General features: G+C 49.6%; 1 protein-coding gene across 1 annotated transcript in view; it reads left to right on the forward strand.

The window, feature by feature from the left end:
• Positions 1-22295, forward strand: part of LOC121711513 (signal-induced proliferation-associated 1-like protein 1) — a 95174-nt gene that overhangs the window by 43507 nt on the left and 29372 nt on the right. Inside the window, 10 exon segments of the mRNA XM_042095173.1 lie at positions 6454-7059; positions 7061-7225; positions 7227-8132; positions 8134-8569; positions 8876-9006; positions 12134-12322; positions 12858-13032; positions 15251-15354; positions 16016-16176; positions 21502-22084. Of these exon segments, the coding sequence (XP_041951107.1) occupies positions 6883-7059; positions 7061-7225; positions 7227-8132; positions 8134-8569; positions 8876-9006; positions 12134-12322; positions 12858-13032; positions 15251-15354; positions 16016-16176; positions 21502-22084 (3027 nt within the window). The 5' untranslated portion in view covers positions 6454-6882.

Consider the following 22295-nt stretch of genomic DNA (forward strand, 5'->3'; position numbering starts at 1 on the left):
AGCTCCTTAACCACTACACTACCACCGCCCAAATCTCTTGCAAATGATCTTGTGTGTGTTGACACTGAAGGGAAGGAGTTGACTATTAAGGTGAATCTTGCCAAATGCTATGGAGCTGTCTGACCCAACACAAAGGCTGCTCTGTGATCACACTTGATATTTGCAGTGAAAGCCGCCTCTTTGCAGGGCTTTCAGAGCAGCCCCTACACACAACACACCATGCTCCACACAAAGGAAAATATACCGTTTAAGCTCTTGCACAAATCTCAGATGAGCCAATAACTTAAGCTTAAACTTAACTTAACTTATAACTTAAGCTTTTCCAGTTGCTTTTTTCTCTTATTTCCCCCCCCCCCCCTTGTTTACTGACAGCAAGGCTGACCCTCAGGCAGACAGACGGTACAGTTAGATTAGGCCACAGCTCCTGTCATCGGGATGTTAGTCACTTCTGTCTGGGGTGCTCACCCCCCCCCCCCCCCCCCCCCCCCCCACCACCACCACCACCACCACCACCACCACCACCACCACAGCCCGCCTGTCATTACCCAGCTGTGTGTGAGTAATGCCCCCAAAACAAACACACACACAGCGACAGACATACTTTCTCTCACTCACACACACGCACACATTCACACCAACACGGAGACAGTTTCTCTCTTTCACACGCACACACACACACACACATTCACACCCACACAGACACAGTTTCTCTAACTTTTTCACACACACACACCTTTCCCTCCAGCCGTGGCACACCTGGATTGTTACATCAGAGGTCTGTTACCTCACAATTCCAGCTCCTGTTCCCAGACAGCTGAGTAGGAGGAGGAGGAGCTGAGAAAAGCCAAACAACAACATCAGAACAAATGAATCAAAGGCACGGAACACTTCCACTTTGTGTGTTTGTGTGTGTGTCTCTGTGTGTGTGCTGGATAACTGGAAATACCCATGAGCTCACTCAGGGAGGCCAGTATCAGAGGGAGGCTGTATAGGTCTCTGTATCTTCAGCAGGACAACGCCCGAGGACACACACATCTGTGGGCTAACACACATACATGACCTGTATGTTGAACACCAATAGATAACAAAGCAATACTTTGTTGTTCCTTAACCCCATACCTTTGGTAGATACGTCTGTGTGACCACAGACGTGACATTTGTACATATTGACACTCACTACCCCCCTCCTCCCTTACGCACGCACGCACACACGCACGCCTTTCTCACTCTCGCACCCTCTGCTCACCCCTAATATCCACGTCACAAATTGTCTGCATTCCTAACAAGGCAACACACTCACACATATTCGATCATGCCTACACACAGAACTGAGACACACTCACACTTCCCACCTAGCCACACACAGATACACACACACACACACACACACACACACACACACACACACACACACACACACACACACATACACACAGATACACACACACACACACACACACACACACACACACACACACACAGATACATTATCATCACATTTACATTACATTTAGCAGACACTTTTTGACCAAAGTGACTTACATATGTCGGCTATATTACAAGGGATCACATTGTCCCCAGAGCAACTTGGGGTTAAGTGCCTTGCTCAAGGGCACAACGGTGGAAGCCGGGAATTGAACCGACAACTTTCAGGCTACTGCACGCTAGCCCAGCTCCTTAACCACTACACTACCACCGCCCACTACCACCGTGTGTGCATATGAGATACACTCATATGCACACACACACACACACACACACAGAGAGATACACACAAACACATGCACACACTTAGCTTTCATTAGTCTGATGAAAGAGAATCTCGGCGGCGGGTTGGGGCCAGCTGAGTCAGTGTGGACCCCGCCCACTGCCTCCCCTCTTCACCCCCCCCCCCCCCCCCCCCCTCCACACCCCACACACACACACACACACATATACACACATACACACGCCCTTACACACACACACACACACAGTAACACACACAACACTTCCCTTCCCCACTGACCAGGGATGACCAGTTCCTGCTTTATATCCATTAAAGGAGCTGCTGTAGTTAGCCACACACACACACACACACACACACACACACACACACACACACACACACACACACACACACACACATATATATATATATATATATATATATATATATATATATATATATATATATACATATACACGCCCTCACACACATATACACACGCCCTTACACACACACACACACACACACACACACACACACAGTAACCACACAACACTTCCCTTCCCCGCTGACCAGGGATGACCCGCTCCTGCTTTATATCCATTAAAGGAACTGCTGTTGTTAGCCACACACACATACACAGTACAACGCACACACAGACACACGCACACATTCTCCTTATTACTTGCTTCCAAACGTGGCTTGCATCACAGACTTCATTAGAGCGCTCACTCACTCTCTGTCTCTCTCACTCTCTATCTCCCACTCTCTCACTCTTTCTCTCTCTCCCTCACTCTCTCTCTCTCTCTCTCTCTCTATTTGGCACTTGTCTTTGTTTCCTGTATCTCTTTGTGGTGTTCAGTGTCTTCATATGTCTTTTCCCCTTCCTGCTTTATGCTCACTCCTTTTTCTCTCTATTTTTCTCTGTCTCTATCTCTATTTCTCTATAGCTCTTCCCTCCACTCTCTCTCTCCCTTTCTCTGTCTTTCCCTCTCTCCTTTTCTTCTATGTCTGTCTCTATTTCTCTTTGCCTCTTTCTCTCTCTCTCTCTCTCTCTCTCTCTCTCTCTCTCTCTCTCTCTCTTTTTCTCTCCTCTCCTCTCCTCTCCTCTCTGGGGACCAGCCTTCATCGCAGCCCTTGCTGCCTGCCCCTTTATCTCTCCCCTAACCTCCGCACGTCTCATCCCATTCACCTCCACCTGCTGACAACTCGCTCTGCTTAACCTCATGAAACACACACACACACACACACAGACACGTGCACACATTCATGCTCTCTCTCTTTCGCACACACAAACACACATGCACACACACACAGAGCGGCCCCTGCTCTCATCAACACTCCCCCCAGTGTGTGGGGACCGCTGCTCAGCCAATCAGTGAGAACGCATTTGCTAGCCAGTTGCCAGGATACTGACATTCTTTGTCATTGTGGGTTTGTGATGAGGGTTCCGATCCTGGTCGGCCCTGTGTGAGCAGGTGGAGCCTTTGGCCTCGGGGTGGACTCCCTGCCCTGGTGATGCACCTCTTACCCCAGCCCCCTGCACCACAACCCCCCCCCCCCCCCCCATCCACATTACGCTGTCCACTCAGCATCTCAGCGCTGCCTCTGCTTCATAGCTGCCCACCTTTAGCCTGTGCTGCATTATCATCAATAGTGAATTGATCAGTGTTTATCACACAGTGTATTTAGATGGTCCCCTATACACAGTTTATTTGGATTGTCCCCTATACACAGTTTATTTGGATGGTCCCCTATACACAATTTATTTGGATTGTCCCCTATACACACTTTATTTGGATGGTCCCCTATACACACTTTATTTGGATTGTCCCCTATACACACTTTTTTTGGATTGTCCCCTATACACAGTTTATTTGGATAGTCCCCTATATACACTTTATTTGGATGGTCCCCTATATATAGTTGATTTGGATGGTCCCCTATATATAGTTTATTTGGATAGTCCCCTATACACAGTTTATTTGTATTGTCCCCTATACACAGTTTGTTTGGGTGGTCCCCTATACACTATTTTCAGATGTTTAGTTCATAGATAAATCAATTGATTGGTTTGTTTATCTTCTTATGTTGTTATTCTGATGTGTGGCTTTTGAGTTCATAGGCCATTCCATAACTCAACTCATGTCCTTCTATAACATTCAAACTCTGCTCTGCACTCCTCTCAATCTTGTGTCCTGCTCTCACACATGCACACACACATACTCATTCTGCTCTTATAAAGTAACTGCTAATACACTGCGCATATTTATATCTAATTTATATTACTCTAAACCACCCTTCTGCAAACCAACACACACAGGGACATTCTGCTCATCTCACAGGAGCTTAACCTTTTCCGCCATCTGACAGTCTGTCAAATAACTTCCTTGTCACCCGTTGTTGGGACTTTGTGACGTGCTGCTCCATTGATTTATTTATCGAGCAAAAATCTGCCCTCGAGGCAACGTGGAGCTAGCAAGCCTCAGGTCGTCCAGCACAGGGCCAATGCAGCATTACCCCCCCCCCCCCCCCCTTCCAAACATCACTAACCACCCCACCCCTACCCCATCCCGGTCCCCTGCCACTGAGCAGTGGATAATGAGACCTCTGATGCACTGCAGACAGACCACACCAGCTGTCCTAATTAGATGTGTAAAGATGCTGTTGTCATGATGGCAAGCCTGGTTCTCCCTCACTAAGGGATGTGCTGTGTGTGTGTGTGTGTGTGTGTGTGTGTGTGTGTGTGTGTGTGTGTGTGTGTGGTTGTGTGGGTGGGTGAGAGAGTGATGACTGATGATTTTATTGTAGATGTCTTAAGAAAGTCAGGTTTTCATTTCACCCAAGTTTTGTAAGAAGAGTAGGAAGGAAGCAAAGAAGGAAAGAGAGCAAGAAAGAGAAGATGAGCCCAGAATATATAGACCCTTTCAACAAGGTAAACAAAAACAATGCTTGAACATTCTATTTGGGCCCCAATCTACTTCCTCTGCATTAAGATAACATATGGAATGTTAAAACAGAAGCCTTGTGGGGCCAACTATGATGCTGATAATGGAACTCTCTTGAAAGGGTCCATAACCATATGCTGTGTCCAGCTCCGTGTCAGGGTGCCATGGCGACAAACTCAAATGGAACTCTGTGTTCTTGTGAAAATGCTTTCACTTGGCGAGAACAGACGGTAAACAAACCTTTTCCAAGGAGCACAAGACCACATTTTCAGGCCTAGGTACAATATAATAAAACGTTTTTACTGTTTGTTAAGGTTGCTAATTTCACTGAGGTGTTTTACAAGAGACATTTTTTTTTACTGTTTTACAAGATACATTTACTGAAGCGGCTGATCCTCAGAGTGACTGTTGCCCAGCTACCCATCGTTTGTGTAATGGCTCATCCTTTATCTGAAATTGAATGCTTGAAGCTGTTTCCTTCTATTTTTGGCCTATCACCCCTTTTTGTTCACAGTGGTGGGTTTCCATAGGCAGCTGTGTGTTGCGAGGCTGATAACTCTCTTCTTCCTGCGCTTGCAAACCGAGTGACCGTTTCTTCAAAAGGCTCCGCTGTTTGCAACTCCTGCTTGAGCAATCCCCAGCACTATCCATTATCAAAACTTTGCGGAAATGTCAACGATTTGGAGAGAAAGGTCCCCCACGCATCAATTCACACAGGAGCCTGCTGAACATGACGCCAGAGTGCTCACTTATCTCCCACAGTGGCGCGATTGTTCTGAGAGATCGTTTTTAGACGGTGGCTCAGGCCATGCCCGGGGCAGGAGCTGATGTTCCACAACGTTTTTATACCGGCATCCGCATTCCACATGCCATCGGTTGATATGTATAGAACCGGGGGTAAAAAACTGAATATCATGTGAAAGAACAGAATGCCTTTTGAGAAGCTAATCCAAAGTGTCAATCTTTATCACAAAAGAAATAAACACATCTCCTAATTTTGGCCACATTGAGATTTCACCTCCTTATGCTGAAAGCTATGTTGTAGTTCCCTGCATGAAGTGCAAACTGAAGTACAATGTATCGTCATATAAGCTTACCATTGGATAACCACATTACAATATGTCTTCTCCCTTGAGTGAATTAATTTGCATTCAAGTCATTTATGCAATTGTATGTATCCCATTGATAGCTTTGATGCAATCTTCCAAGTCAGCCGTTGGGGTGTTACCTAGAGATGCCCTTTCTGTGGTGGCTGGTTTCATTTCCAGATTCTAGTGCCTCCTCCGCAGCACTGATCTCCTGCGAGCTGAACCGTACATGACTCTGTGTCCCTTAAGAGGCTTTTTAAAGGCGCTTCATTATTTAAAGCCGAGCGGGCACCAGAACTCTATCCCACCCAGCGACTGGGCTTATGTGCGCTGGGGGACAGCACTGAGGCTGGGTCGGATCCGTCGCTCTTCCTCTAGTGTACACACACACACACACACACACACACACACACACACACACGCACGCTTCTATCTGCTAACTCAGTCTTCTAAGTCTTCAGTACGGTTAACAAAATTGTGTGTTCTTTAGGAGAAAAGTCCAAATGGGTCCAAAAGGAACCAACTGGTGTCCCATCATTCTATACTAGTATATAACACATGCAGTGCTATGTATGTGTACTGTATGTCTACAGTGTTAATGCTATGGATACAAATAATGCCATGTTGATTAACCAACTGGAAGTATACTCATTGCCATGTTGCAAAATCAGGTGTCTCACACTTTCTCTCTTTCTCTTTCTCTTTCCAGAGTCTTCGTCCCTGCACACAAGGTGACGGAAGCAGAGCTGTGATTGGACATTCCCTCAAACAATATGGCCTCCTGAAAGTGGTGGGAGTACAACCAGCGTCCTCGTTCCTGCAGTCCTTTCCGTGTATGTTTGACCAAGCCAGTGAGTGAGTGAGAGAGTGATTTGAGTGTGTGTGCCATCTGGTTGTCTCCTGTCGTCTGCACCTGGCCCTCCATCAGACGGATTCAGGCCCTCTCATGCCTCCCAGGGCTCCCCAGGTTCCCCTCCCCCAGGTCACCACCGGTAGGCCCCACGCTCTCCCCCTCTGAATCCCTCTTCATCCCCAATCCCCAGCCCCCCCAACCCTAGTTCCCCACCCCCTGCTTGTGCCCCGTACCCCCCCCCCCCCCCCCACACACACACACACACAGGAGTCCCCCTCTCCAGCCATGACCAGCCTGAAGCGCTCACAGACAGAGCGCTCGGTGGGCGGCTCCATCTCGGCCACCGACGAGTTCTACACACGCCGCCTGCGCCTGCCCAACGGGGGTGCCCCTCCGCCCCGCAGCGAGAGCACCCACCTGTCCGGCTGCTCGCCCGGCGTGCCCAAGATGGGCGTGCGCGCCTCGCGTCGCCGACTGGCCCCCCAGGAAGGACGGAAGCGCTGGAGGAGGAGGAGGCGGCGGCGCCGGGGGCGTCTGGCACATCACCGTGGAGACGGACTCCCCCACCACCACTTCGTCCAGCAGCTCTTCCGGAGGAGGAGGAGGAGGAGGAGGAGGAGGGGGGGGACCAGCGTGGCGGAGGCAACGGCACGGGCACCGGGAGCAGCAGCGGCAGCAGTAGCGGCGGAGGCGGCAGCGCCCAGAGCAACCTGTCGGCCAAGCTGGGCCACCTGATCAGCCCGCAGGACTCGTCCATGCTGCGCAACATCCACAACACGCTCAAGAGCAAGATGCAGGGCCGCCACGGCAGCAAGGACAACCGCTTCCTGTCGCCGGACGGCTACCAGGGCTCGCCGCGGAAAGGCATGCGTCGCATCCGGCAGCGCAGCAACAGCGACATCACCATCAGCGAGCTGGACGGCAGCGGCGGCGACGGCAACGAGGGCTGGTCCTTCTCGGGCTGGACGCCGATGCACCGCGAGTACGGCAGCACGTCGTCCATCGACAAGCACAGCACGGCGGCGTCCGGCGCCTCGCAGAGCTTCTTCGACATGCTCAAGGGCTACCAGTCGGCCGAGGCGCCGGCCGCCACCTCCGACCAGCGCAGCCCGGCGCCCGAGCGGCTCAGCGAGTTGCTGAGCGTCGCCCACAAGCAGGTGGCGCTGGACCTGCCCGATGGGCCGCCGTCGCTGACCCGCGCCAGTGGCAGCCCCGCCAGCCGCCTCAAGGAGCGCGAGAAGCACCTCAAGCGCCGGTCCAAGTCGGAGACGGGCGGAGAATCCATCTTCCGGAAGCTGCGCAGCGCCCGAGCGGACGGCGAGTCCTCGCGCGCCGGCTCCGACGCCGAGGAGGAAGGCGGCGGACACTCGGGGCCTCCGCCGGCGTCCCTCAAGCCCTGGGTGTGCCAGAAGGCCTTTGCCCACTTCGACGTGCAGAGCCTCTTCTTCGACCTGAACGACGTGGTGACGGGCCGGCAGTCGGCCAGCTCGGCCAAGCACAAGAACACCACCACCGGCGCCTCGGCCGCCGCCGCCCGCCTCGTCCTCCCTCACGTCCTCGCTCTCGTCCTCCTCGTCCCAGAGCGCGGCGCTGGGCTCGCCCTGCGGCAGCCAGGAGGAGCTCAACGCCAAGGACGGCTCCAACCCCGCGCTCGACCCTGGGGACGACAAGAGCAACGAGCTGGTGCTGGCCTGCCCCTGTTTCCGGAACGAGCTGGGCGGAGAGGGCGAGCGCACCATCAACCCCACCAAGCAGGGCAGCATCGGCAGCGGGGGGTCCGGCAGCAGTAGCGGAGGGGGCTCCCCCGGCGAGGACGATGCACCGCCCAACTCGCACCTGTCCAACGCGGGGGTAGCCGTGCTCGAGGCGCCCAAAGACGGACAGGGGCTGCATTCGGAGCGGGGCAAGCGCCACATCGTGGAGCACGTAGACCTGGGGTCCTACTACTACAGGAAGTACTTCTACCTTAGAGGTGAGTGGAAGGGGATTGGGGTCAGGTCAAGGTCAAATTCCGCACACGGTCAAATGCAGTAATAGTCAAGAAATTGCACTTTAAGCACCTTATTTTAGATGGCTCTTTGTCTGTGTTTACTACTACTAATAATAATAATAATAATGATAATAATAAACTAAAGAAAGATCTTAATAATGCCTAATTAGTTGGGGATGTTAGGGACTACAACTACAGTTTGGGGGCAGCCGTGGCCTACTGGTTAGCGCTTCGGACTTGTAACCGGAGGGCAATGTTTCATGTGAGTCTGTGGTTCTGGTTCCCCAGAGCACTGGAACTACCTGGGTGTGGACGAGACCCTGGGGCCGGTGGCGGTCAGCCTGCGTCGGGAGAAGCTGGAGGAGCACAAGGAGCACGGCCAGCAGTACCAGTTCCGGGTCATCTTCAGAACCAGCGAGGTGAGCCATCTCGCACTGTTCTTTTGATAGATAGATAGCAGAGGTGGGAGTAAGTCACACGACATGTGCAAGTCACACGCCTCTTCTAACACCTAACCTTCAAGCTATGAATTTGAGGACTTGCGACTCAAATCAAGTCATGTGACTTCAGACCCCCACCTCAGGCTAGTCCCAAACTGTGTAGTTGTGGAGAGAGGGGACTCCTGGACGCTGGATAGTGTGACGCGGGAGGCTAGTCCCAAACTGTGTGGAGAGAGGGGACTCCTGGACGCTCTCCAAAAGCCCATCATCTGTTCCTTCTCCCGTCATGTTCACTCAGTGTCAGGGAATCATGCTCTTTAACTCGTGATGGTGATTCTCAGCTTAACCCCGTTTAATGGCTTTCAAGCAATCGTTGGAAAAAACTGGAAAGAAATAAACAAAAAAAAATATTTCCTGACCCGACCTATATTTGACCTCCACCCACTTACTGTGTAGCCAGACCCCTCAGCTCCACTCGTTTCTACCTCCCTCTCTTCATCTCTGTCTCTCTCTCTCTCTCTCATCTCTCTCTCTCTCTCTCTCTCTCTGTCTCTTGATCTTTCTCTTCCTGTCTTTTTTTCTGTTGTGCTGTCTCACTTTCTCTCTCTCTCCCTCTCTCTCTCTCTCTCTCTCTCTCTCTCTCTCTCTCTGTCTCTTCATCTCTCTCTTCCTGTCTTTCTTTCTGTTGTGCTGTCTCACTTTGCTCTCTCTCTCTCTCTGTCTCTTCATCTCTCTCTTCCTGTCTTTCTTTCTGTTGTGCTGTCTCACTTTGTTCTCCCCCTCTCTCTCTCTCTCTCTCTCTCTCAAACCCCCCCGCACACACACACTGTGAGTTCAAAGGTCCCCCCCCCCCCCCCCCCCCCCCAAATATCCACTAATCACTGAGGGCCCTCTCCTCCTACTCCACCACCTCCACCTCCTCTATGATGAGCACTCAGGCTTCGTTGTCTCCATCACCATGAACAGTAATTTCCCAGACACGAGGCTAGCCGGCTGTAGAGACTGGCTGGGAGCTTGTGGCAGATGGTGGCACCCCTGGTCTCTCTTGCTACAGTTGCAAATCCAGTGACAAATGACATGATATGTTGGGGAGGGTGTACTGGCGGCAGGTCCCCCCGCCCACCCCCAACCAAGGTGATGCGGGGGACCAGTGGCGCTGTGAGTGCGGCTATTTCCATCCCAAGCAGGTGGGCAGGAGTGGGTGGTTGGGCTCGGGTCTGTGGCGCCGTGCCATGCTCGGGGTTGGGCTCCATATAGATGTGTGCGTGACTGAAATCAACTGTACGTCATTTAAGTTGGAGTTCAGCGTCATTTATGACCACCTCTCTGAAGTCATATAGAAGGGTGTGTGTGTGTGTGTGTGTGGGAGAGAGATGGCTAGAGATGGGATTTTGTGTGTGTGTGACAAAAAGATGTGTCTCTGTGGGAGAGATGGCAGGAGTGTGTCTGTGTGTCTGTGTGTGTGTGTGTGTGTGTGTGTGTGACAAAAAGATGTGTCTCTGTGGGAGAGAGATGGCGTGTGTGTGTGTGTGTGTGTCTGTGGAACTTGGAGACAGAGAGAATTAGAGAGAGAATGTAATAATGCCAAGGGCAAAGAGAATAAGTGTGTAAGAAAGAGAATGAGGAAGACTGAGTGACACTGATGAGTTGTAGAGAATGGTGCAAGCTTGTTGAAGTCAGGGCAACACATTTGATAGCACTTTTGTCACAACTCTATGCACTTCCAGATAGAACCTTTGCTTTCTGAGACAGAGTGCCATCATTATGGTTAAGTATGCTCTCTGACTGACTGCATACCATCCACATTTTTCTTCATCCGTCTCATTCAGTTAATGTATATCTCTGGGGTATAACTTAGCCGTTGCGCAACAATAGAGTTGGTGCCCCATGGCACATATGTACTCAGTGCCCACGTGGAGACTGGTTTGAGTCCAATCTGAGCACATTTCTTGCGCATTATACAAATGAATTAAACCCTTTCTTCACTGCAGACTACTGGCAGAGTTGACGCTAGTCACGCCTTGGGTTTTTATTTATGTATGCGCCAAGCTGACTTTTTGGGCTTGAAATCAGCTACACATTAATGACCATCTTATTCAGTAAAGGCCATTTAAATGTACAAACTGACGGTGATCACAAGCCTTTTTGATTTGTTTTCAAGCTGTGTGTGCATGTGGTAATGCAAATGAATTGGTGTAGCGTTACAGTGATGGCCTAATTGGATTGTTTGAATATAGATTGAATGCTGAGTGTGTGTCTGTGCGTGTGTGTGTGCGTGCCTGCCACCTGCGTTACAGCTCCTCCCTGAATACTGAATTGATTGTTATTTTCTCAAAGTTGACTTTACAGCAGCACTTTTACAGCTTACACTGTTGCATTGTTCAAATTCAAGTTGAAATGTCACTTCCGAGGAGCTTTGTTTCGTCTATGATGCGCGACACCTGTTCAGTGTACAGTTTAATTGCACAAATATGATCTGATCTGATGAAAATTACGTTCTGTAATTTTCCCAATAAATCTGACTAAAAACTCCTCCCTCTCTGTCTCCTCCTCCCTCTCTCTCTCCTCCTCCTCCCTCTCTGTCTCCTCCTCCTCCCTCTGTCTCCTCCTCCCTCTCTGTCTCCTCCTCCCTCTCTCTCTCCTCCTCCCCTCCTCCCTCTCCTCCTCCTCCCTCTCTGTCTCCTCTCCTCCTCCCTCTCTGTCTCCTCCTCCTCTCCTCCTCCCTCTCTGTCTCTTCCTCTCCTCCTCCCTCTCCTCCTCCTCCCTCTCTGTCTCCTCCTCTCCTCCTCCCTCTCTGTCTCCTCCTCCCTCTCTGTCTCCTCCTCTCCTCCCTCTGTCTCCTCCTCTCCTCCTTCCTCTCCTCCTCCCTCTCCTCCTCCCTCTCTGTCTCCTCCTCTCCTCCTCCCTCTCCTCCTCCCTCTCCTCCTCCCTCTCTGTCTCCTCCTCTCCTCCTCCCTCTCCTCCTCCCTCTCCTCCTCCCTCTCTGTCTCCTCCTCTCCTCCTCCCTCTGTCTCCTCCTCTCCTCCTCCCTCTCCTCCTCCCTCCCTCCCTCCTCTCCGTCTCCTCCTCTCCTCCTCCCTCTCCGTCTCCTCCTCTCTCCATCCAGTTGACGACCCTGCGCGGTGCCATCCTGGAGGATGCCGTGCCCTCCACCGCCAAGCACGGCACGCCGCGCGGCCTCCCGCTGAAGGAGGTGCTGGAGTTCCTTGTGCCCGAGCTCAACGCCCACTGCTTGCGCCTGGCCCTCAACACACCCAAGGTCACCGACCAGCTGATGAAACTGGACGAGCAGGGGGTAAGGATGCCAGCTGCTGCAGCGGACTTCGTGCCAGCCAATCATAGCGCTTCGTCCTGCTCGCTCTGTTAGTTTCCAGCTGTACTAATAATTCGTGTTCCTAGTTGCATTTCTCAGTTATGAGCAGGAAGTTGCAATTGGAACGCTACCCCTAATTCAAATTTCCAAGATGGCTGCGCCCATTAACAGTAAATCAGAGTCGTAGAAATGCACTGTTTATTAGCAGTTCTGCCTTATTGCTGTATAGGGTTTCAATGAAAGACACGAGACTGTTTATGAACCTCTCCCTCTTACTCTGTATCTCTGTGTCTCTGTTTGAGCACTGTAATTGGCTCATTCACTCACTCACTCTCCACCTCAAGCTGGTGCGTTCTGGCGCATAATGGCTGCCTTGCATCACCCAGGTGTGTGCTACACGTTGGTGGTGGTTAGTGAGGTCCCCCCTTCCCTGTGAAGCGCTTTGAGTGTTGAGAAAAGCGCTATATAAATGTAACGTGTTGTTGTTGTTGTTGTTGTTGTTGTTTGTGCTCCCCAGTTGAGTTTCCAGCTGAAGGTGGGGGTGATGTACTGCCAGGCAGGCCAGAGCACGGAGGAGGAGATGTACAACAACGAGTCGGCCGGCCCTGCGCTCGAGGAGTTCCTGCAGCTGCTGGGGGACCGCGTGCGCCTCAAAGGCTTCAATAAGTACCGCGCTCAGCTGGACACTAAGAGTATGTCTCACACACACATGCACGCGCACGCGCACGCGCATGCACACACACACACACGCACACACACACACACACACATGCAAACACACACTAGTAACCTGCCCAGCTTGACACCAAGAATATGTTTCACACACTCACTCACTACATACCGCTCAATACCAAGAGTATGTTTCTCTCTCTTACACACACACACACACACACACACACACACAAACACACACACACACACACACACACACACACAAACGCACATGCATTAATACACACACAAGTTCTGCGCTCAGCTCACCATCAAGTGTAAGACACACACATGCTAAAACTAAGCCTGACACCAAGAGTACAAGAGTACGTTGCATATACGCTGAGAAAAACATCCTTCTCCATTATCTCATCTGACATTTTATCAATAAAACAACTTATTGATTAATCAAGAAAATAATCTCCTGAAAATAATCGTTAGCTGTAGTCCCAATTGATACAAACTAGCACACTCACCAAATCCTAAATTTACCTTGGATATTACATATTATCTACCTGTCAATCTCAGTCCTGCGCACATCTTGACACCAAAGTCATATAAATATCATGCCAACGTACACTGCCATTTACATATGCATTGTGCCATGCCCAACACTAATTGTACATTCAACCGTGTGAACACATTCACACACACAGGTTTACATCAGGATCACATAACCCCATGAACTGCAGTGCAGACTGGTTAGCTGTATGCCACAGGGTCGGAGGTTGAGGTCAGATTCGGGGCATGACTGGAGCTGTCTTGAGTGACGTGAATAAACTCCGGCCCCTGGAGGGATATCAGCCTTCAGCGCTCCTCCTCCTCCTCCTCCTCCTCCTCCTCCTCCTTAGAGTCTCTTTGCAAACGTTTCCTCTGCTCCCCTGCCCGAGGATCTGTCTCAGATTAGCGCCTGTGATGGATCTCTGAACGCTTTTGCCTTCTCACAACTATCTCATAACTCACTCCAGCTTCCTCCTGCCATATCCACGGCAACCGCTCGCAAGACATGATAGCCTCCCCTTCTGTGTTCTCTCCACTTCCCCTGATCACACACACCCACGCACACAAACACACGCACACACACCCACACACACGCTCGTTCACTTGCCTCATCTACATTTATGCCACATAAGGCTCACATGTGATGAGATCCATTCTTAATGAAAACTTTAGCTTTGATCATAAACTACCCCAAGCTCTAGAAAGCTTCCTTGTCAGGGTGCTTGATTTTCTTTTTTGTCCTTTTTTTTTATAAGGAGGTGTATGTATCAGTAATCTTACTGGCACCTGTGCTGAATGATGATGATTATAATAATGTCTGATAAAAAAAAAAATGCACCAGGTTATGAGGTAAAAAGAGGGCTCTATTAGAAGGTCAGGGGGGTGTAGTCTGTGACTCCATAAAGCAAATGGACAAATCGAAATCCAACACTTTGGTCGGCATTTCCTGCAAATGACTGCTATTGCAAGAGAGAGGGTTGAAACGGAGCGTTTAGTAATCGAGGATCTTTAGATGCAGCCTACGGATGAAATGCAGAAAAAATGAAGCATCTCAGTTCACACTCTCAGTCCAAATGAGACTGGTGGAGAAATGAACTGTGAAGAAAGAATGTGTTGGAAATCGTCAACACACACACACACACCATAACCAGACCTAAGAGCAGAGAAATGGTGTTACTGCGCCACTAAAACGATGATGTGTGTGTAATAATTTGATACTGCTGGTTAAACTGCTTGCATGGTTATGTAGTGCATGCCTTGACCTTGTATGATATTAAATGGTTGAAGAGCTAGAGGTTTGTTCAGGGTTAATGTCCTTCACAATTTCCATTCATCACAGATATTTGTGTAAAATTAATGCCTTTGATATTTTGTGCTGGTTGGAAATAGGATAATTGTAAACACAATGGAGTCCACTAGGGCCATTCATTTGATAACATTTTCAAAATGGCGTCTAAATCTGCCCATGAAAATGTGTTTTATTAATATAATTCAGTTTGTAATATCATCAACTGGCAGCTGACAGTGAAGACCCTGCAGCCGTTACTAATATGAAACTGTGTGCTGGCTGTGATCTCCATTTAGTACAGAGCAGAGGGGATTTCAATGTGTGACCAGTGTCTCTCTCTCTCTCTCTCTCTCTCTCTCTCTGTCTCTCTCTGTCTCTGTGTGTATGTGTGTGTGTTTGCCCTTCTGCAGCGGACTCCACTGGTACACACTCTCTGTACACCACCTACAAGGACTACGAGATCATGTTCCACGTGTCCACCATGCTGCCCTACACCCCCAACAACAAGCAGCAGGTACAGGACCACACCATCCTGAAATACAGACTCCCATAGATACAGGACCTCAGCATCCTGAAATACAGACTCCCATAGATACAGGACCACGCCATCCTGAAATACAGACTCCCATAGATACAGGACCTCGCCATCCTGAAATACAGACTCCCATAGATACAGGACCTCAGCATCCTGAAATACAGACTCCTATAGATACAGGACCACACCATCCTGAAATATAGACTCCCATAGATACAGGACCACACCATCCTGAAATACAGACTCTCATAGATACAGGACCTCACCATCCTGAAATACAGACTCCCATAGATACAGGACCTCACCATCCTGCAACAGCACCTTCTATTACCGGTATATTGTATTCAGTAAGATGAAACTGATTTTTTTTTAAGTCTTTAAAGGCTAAGACACTTGCTCTGGTCCTGGTTTATACTTAAAGATGCATGATGTGTAAAACATATTTCACTGTGTGGGCATTACCTGGTATTATTCATTTCTTGTGTAACTACACTGTACTAAAAACACTTGGTTTAAAGCCAGGTAAACATTTTTCCAGTAGGTCCATTGTAGAGCAGAGGTGCTTTGCTCTCTTTGTTGTCAGTAGTGTTTTGAAGGTGACCTGAGATCTCCTGTGGAACTCCTCTTTTGTGCTGTGCAGTTGCTGAGGAAGCGCCACATCGGCAACGACATTGTGACCATCGTGTTCCAGGAGCCCGGCGCCAAGGCCTTCAGCCCCAAGAACATTCGCTCGCACTTCCAGCACGTGTTTGTGGTGGTGCGTGCACACAACCCCTGCTCTGACGGCAGCACCTGTTACAGGTGAGACTGCCACTCAACACAAGGCCTGTTGCTGGGAGACTTGTTCTGCTTTGGCCACTTTGACCCTCCAAATAGAAAACTGCTGCTGTTGATGCATGGAACAAAGTATTTGTGTCTGAACACACACACACACACACACACACACACACACACACACACACACACACACACACACACATACACACACAGACACGCTGCCTCTCTCCTGCCTTGCTTTGGGGTTTTTGAGGCCACTCTGAACAGTGTCGGGGTTAATTATCTCAATGTTTTGGTATTTTAGTGGCTTAACACCATCTGTGTTTAGTGGCCTGAAGGGATCAACGCTGTCAGATGCTGTTAACAGCGGCCAACATCAGGAACAGTCCTCACGGCCATCTTCTCTCGGTTTATTTAATTGTGTTTGTCTGTCGGTCTCTCTTTCTTTCTTTCTTTCTTTCTTTCTTTCTTTCTTTCTTTCTTTCTTTCTTTCTTTCTTTCTCTCTCTCTCTCTCTCTCTCTCTCTCTCTCTCTCTCTCTCTCTCTTTCTTTCTTTCTCTCTCTCGCTTGCTCGCTCACTCGCTCAATCTCCAGAGTCTGCGGTGACACGTGTGTCTCCGTGGTGACCCAGTCCTCACGCTGCGATGATGCTCAGAGACGTGTTCTACTTCTCACTCCGTTTCGCTGGCTAGAACAGCGCTCATGACTCAAAACCACATTCGGTCTAAAAACGTCCCAAACTGAATGGGTCGGTGTTGGAGCCGGGGATGGGGGTGAAGGTGGGTGTGGGGCGGGGGGTGTACAGTATGTGGTGACGGAAGTAACAGCCATGACTTCCTCCTTCTCTCTTCTTCTCTCCTTTTTTTCCTCTCTCTCTCTCACGCACTCTCGTCACGTCATGTTGTTGCCGTGCCTGGCTTGGCATAATGGAGTCTGTAATTGCTGATGGGTCTTCATTGCGCGCCTCTTTTAATTGCCCCCCAGTGGGGCGGCCCCTCCAGAAAGGAGAGGGGCGGGGGTGCCGGAATTTGGTGCCGTCAAGAACGGCTCGACGCACACTGAACCACCCGGAGAACATCCTGAAATAGAACACCCACCCCCCACCCCCCACCCCCTCCTGTGTCTGGGTGAGATATTCCCCTAACCAGTACTGGTGCTCCATGACTGTAAACGTCTGGTATAGATGACTGAGGTACCTTAAACCTCCAGGGTATCACTCTGTCTCAGCCCAGAGACAGTAAAGCCATGACTGTGTTATCTTTTAGGGACATTACAATCCAACTTTATTTCAAAGAGTGCCGTGTCTACATCCCAAGGGGTGGATAGCAAAGTTAGATGGAGCGGCAGTTGGAACTTTTTTCGTGTGAGTACCGCTACCACTTCAGCATCACAGTTCCGGCATTAGGCGAGCAGTCTGCTCCAGCAGTTCAGGAAAGCAGTTGCTGCAGCGAAAACCAGTCAGTGACAAAGCCACGGACCTCAGTGGTTAAGGCACTGGTGCATCAGAGATTAGTAATTAGTAATCTCTGATGCAATAGTAATTCATGCATTCATTAAAACTAAGGATGCACAATATTATCAGTACAACATTGTATCGGCAGATAACAGTCTAAGAATTGTATTATCGCATCACCAGATATGATCATTTCTGCGGATATTTGGCAGATAAATTGGCAAGATTATTATTGACACACCTACCGGGTTTTAGAGGAAGCATCATACACATCTGTTCAAAGAGGATGAGCTCTGCAATTTTATTTGAAAATGTCATGTCATATGTCAAATTGCATATTTGACATCTACACCATGCTGTAGTGATTTCCTTATTTTTAATTTCTCAAATCATACATCTAGGGTATAATAAATGAGACTGTAAAGTTTTATTCCTGGATATCAGCATCCCTAATTTAGTTAAATTGAGCTGAATTGAGAAAAGGTTTTTGTCAGTCTGCTTTTAGTGCAGAAGTTGTTTATTGTGCTCAGTACTCTGAGCTGCTGAGCTTCTGCACGCTGACATGGTGTTTTATAGCGGCGTGCGCTCTTTTAGTGTTACACTCGCTTGGGTTTAGGAGCTGTGGAGTCATTTGGGGGAGGGGGGGGGGGGGTGTGAACCTCTTCCCCTGTCTGTGTTTAATTTGTGATAATCACCTGCTAATTCCCAGGCTTCACACAGGATGCGTTTTATACGTTCTGTCAGGTGCTAAGCATTGCACAAAGCAAAGGGTTTTTTTTAAACAAGAATATGTTTCCTTTTCTTTTATTGCTAAGCACAACCCAGAAGTTGCACATGATGTCATTGACAGGAAAAACAAAAACAGAGGACCCTTCTTGTCTTTTCTCTCCATCATTCTCTTTCTCTCTCTCTCTGTGCTTTCTCTCTATCTGTCTTTCCATACCTCTCTCCATCAGTCTCTTTCTGTGCTTTCTCTTTCTTTGCTTCCTCTCTTTATCTCTGCCTTTCTAGACCTCCCTCGCTATCTCTCTCTCTCTATCTTTCTCTTTGTAGACCTCTCTCACTATCTCTCCATCTTTCTCTTTCTATACCTCTCTTGCTATTATACCTCTCTTGCTAATATACCTCTGTTGCTATCTCTCTCTCTCTCTCTCTCTCTCTCTCTCTCTCTTTCTCATGTGGGCTGCATCAGGGCTGTGGGTAGAGGAAGCCTCCCACGCAGTGTACATTTATATCCCGCGCAGGGCACACATTCTCCCGCTCGCCTCTCCACTTAACCCCCCCCCCCCCGGTGTTTAGGAAGGAGACAATGTAAAGTCCCCCCCACCCCCCACCACCTCTATGACTCACTGGCCTCTTGGAGCCGCAGAGCCGTGGAGCCGTACAGAACAGCCGGGTCGCCGTTAGACGCTCGTCCAATGCGTCACATTTTTGCGATTTATTTTTTTAACCTGGCTTTGAGACGTACAGTAGTTCCTGAAGAGCTGTAGATGGTGGTTGAACTCTTCTCTCTCGACAGATCGAGGTGGTTAGTGGTGGGCCGGAGAATGGATCACCAGAGAGATAGAGAGAGAGATAAAGATAGAGAAAGCAAGAGGGAACTGCTACGTGTTGTTTCTCCCTCTCAGTTTCATTTCCAGTGAGGTTGTCATGTCTTGTTTTGACAAATGATAAACATTCTTCCCCGACGTCGTAAATCGTAAAAAAAACTGCAAATGACATGCTGCATCCAACACTGGCAAGAACACAACCACTTCAGCAGCCGTTTCTCATGCTTCACTGCCAGCAGCCAACCCCTGGGCTGCACATGCCAGCTACCTACTCCTCCTCATCCTCTTCTTTAGCATCCTCTTCAAAACTGTGTGTGTGTGTGTGTGTGTGTGCTCGTGTGTACAATGTGTGTGTTCAACAGTGGGCTTTGGGCGATGGTTTGCAGTCAGTGGTCAGACTGACACACATACATACATACATACACACATACATACATACACATACACACACACACACATACACACACATATATACACACACACATACACACACATGTGTTCTTGTCACGTGTTGCTTTTAAGAGTAGGAGAAAGCGCTTCATCAACTTTACTCAAGACACTGAGGGGAAGTCAAAAGGAAAAGCACCCTTGGGCCTGTCTCTGCTCTTCCTTCCCCTCCCTCTACCTTTCTACCACTCTTCTTTTCTTCTCCTTCTCTCACTCTCTATGCGCGTTTGTTTGGGGTGTGTGTGTGTGTTGGGCAGTGGGGGTGGTCGCTGAGAGATCTGGGCCTTGTCCCTCCCTGCAGGATCTTCTTTAGCATCCTCTTCAAAACTGTGTGTGTGTGTGTGTGTGTGTGTGTGTGTGTGTGTGTGTGTTGGGCAGTGGGGGTGGTCGCTGAGAGATCTGGGCCTTGTCCCTCCCTGCACCTCGCCAAAGCACCGGCGTTCCACACATTCCACAGCGTCCAGGAAGCCTCACATGTCCATTCCACAGGCACCCGCGGAGGACAGGAAATAGAATATGAGGGAGAGAGAGAGATTAGAAGGGAGATGGTGGAGCAAGTGACATAAGAAGGGGGATGGAGAGAGAAAGAAAGTTGCAGAGAGATAAAGAGGGAGAGATAGAGAAAGAGAGAAAGAGGGAGAGATGGAGAAAGATTTTCAAAATCATACTTTATTCCAGTTTTACACAGCCAAAGCAGGTCAATCAATCAATATTTGCCATTAAAAAAGTAAAAAAAAAAAGTAATAATAAAAACAGTTTCACACAGCAAATTATAAAAGATGGCTAAAAAGTGCTTGTTTGGTACACCACACATCCTCAAAGGTTCCAGATCTTGCATTAACTCATAAAACCGGAAATCAACCAAAACTCTTTAACCAGGGCACATAGAGAAAGAGGGAGAGAACTGAGCTGAGGCAAAATGCAGTAAGCAGAATCCTAGTGTTCTGCATAGCTTGAAAATGTTCCAACCTTACTCCCACTCTGGTTCCTATGGCAGCACTCTCTCTCACACACACACACACACGCGCACACACACACACACACACACACACAAGAACTGCTGTTACGTGATCTCCTTTTAGCCAACCAACTATGCATCATCCTGGTCTTGATATTTACAGACAGACATCAATAAGCCCTCCTCACATTCCTTCTGTGATTTACACTTCCTCCTCTGCAACAGCAGCTCTGCATTCTAACCTGGCGCCCCACATGTTGGCATTCGAGCAGCTCAAACATACAGAAGATATGTACACAGAGGAGAAATGGTTCAGTTCATTCTCTCTTTTTCTTTCTTTCTTTCTCTCTCTCTCTCTCTCTCTCTCTCTCTCTCTCTCTCTCTCTCTCTCTTTTTTCTTTCTTTCTCTCTCTCTCTTTTTCTTTCTTTCTCTCTCTCTCTCTCTCTCTCTCTCTCTCTCTCTCTCTCTCTCTCTCTCTCTGGAAAGGCGTTTGAGCGTCATTCATATTCATGAATCCCTTGCGGCAATCTTCTGAGTATTTTTTCCCCCCCTCCTTCTCTTCAAAACAATCATCTGCTGTGCTTCTGAGGTCCTGGTGTTCGTTGTTTAAAGTTTGCATCGTTTGTGCATACAGTACTTTACATACAAAATGCTCTTTCCCCTTAACTACCCAACTACCTTTTACGTTATTTAACAGTCTCCGCTCCTCTTCCCTGCCTTGACGTTCTATCCTCTTCCTCCTCCTCTTCCTCCCTTTGTCCTCCTGTCATTTCTTTCCTACCCCCCCCAGGTCCTCTGTTATGTTGTTATGTATGTTTCATAAGCTATTGGATGCCTACATTTCTCTTGACATTAAAAAGGTATCTTTCTCTTTCTCTCTCTCTTTCTTTCTCTCTATCTCTCTATCTATCTATCGATCCACCTTTTTCTGTCTCTTAAGTGTGGCGGTGGCCCGTTCCCGCGACGTGCCCGCCTTCGGGCCGCCCATCCCTGAGGACGTCACCTTCCCCAAGTCGGGCGTGTTCCGGGACTTCCTGCTGGCCAAGGTGATCAACGCGGAGAACGCGGCGCACAAGTCGGACAAGTTCCGCGCCATGGCCACGCGCACGCGGCAGGAGTACCTGCGCGAGCTGGCCGAGCGCCACGTCACCAGCACCCCCATCGACCCGTCGGGCAAGTTCCCCTTCATCTCGCTGGCGCACAAGCGGCGTGAGCGCAGCCGGCCGTACGCGGGCGCCGAGCTGCGCAGCGGCGGCGCCGTGGCCTGGCCCGTGCACGCCGAGGACCAGCAGAGTGGCGGCGGCGAGCTGGAGGCGCTGCTGGCCATCTCGGTCGAGTTCCTGGTGGTGGCCGACCCCGAGGCCAAGGCGGTGGTGTTCAACTGCGCCGTGCGCGACGTCATCGGCTGGACGCTGGGCAGCCCGGCCTCCATGAAGATCTACCACGGGCGAGGGGAGAGCGTGGCGCTTCGCTCCGTCGGAAACAACACCGAGGACTTCCGCGAGGTGGTCAAGAGGCTTGAGGTGAGATGGGACAGGGGGCAGGGGCAGGGGACGGGGGCAGGTACAGGGGGTAGGTACAGGGGGTGGGAGCAGAGGGCAGGTGGATTGGACAAGGGTAGTCAGGGACGAGAGAGAGAGGAGTCAAGCCTCCCTACAACCACTGCGGCACCACACAAGTTTTTTTATTAAAAAATCCAAGCCCTTGCTGTCGAAGTGGAGTGAATAATTAAAA

Source organism: Alosa sapidissima, chromosome 6, assembly GCF_018492685.1.
Source record: "Alosa sapidissima isolate fAloSap1 chromosome 6, fAloSap1.pri, whole genome shotgun sequence".
Lineage (NCBI taxonomy): Eukaryota > Metazoa > Chordata > Actinopteri > Clupeiformes > Clupeidae > Alosa > Alosa sapidissima.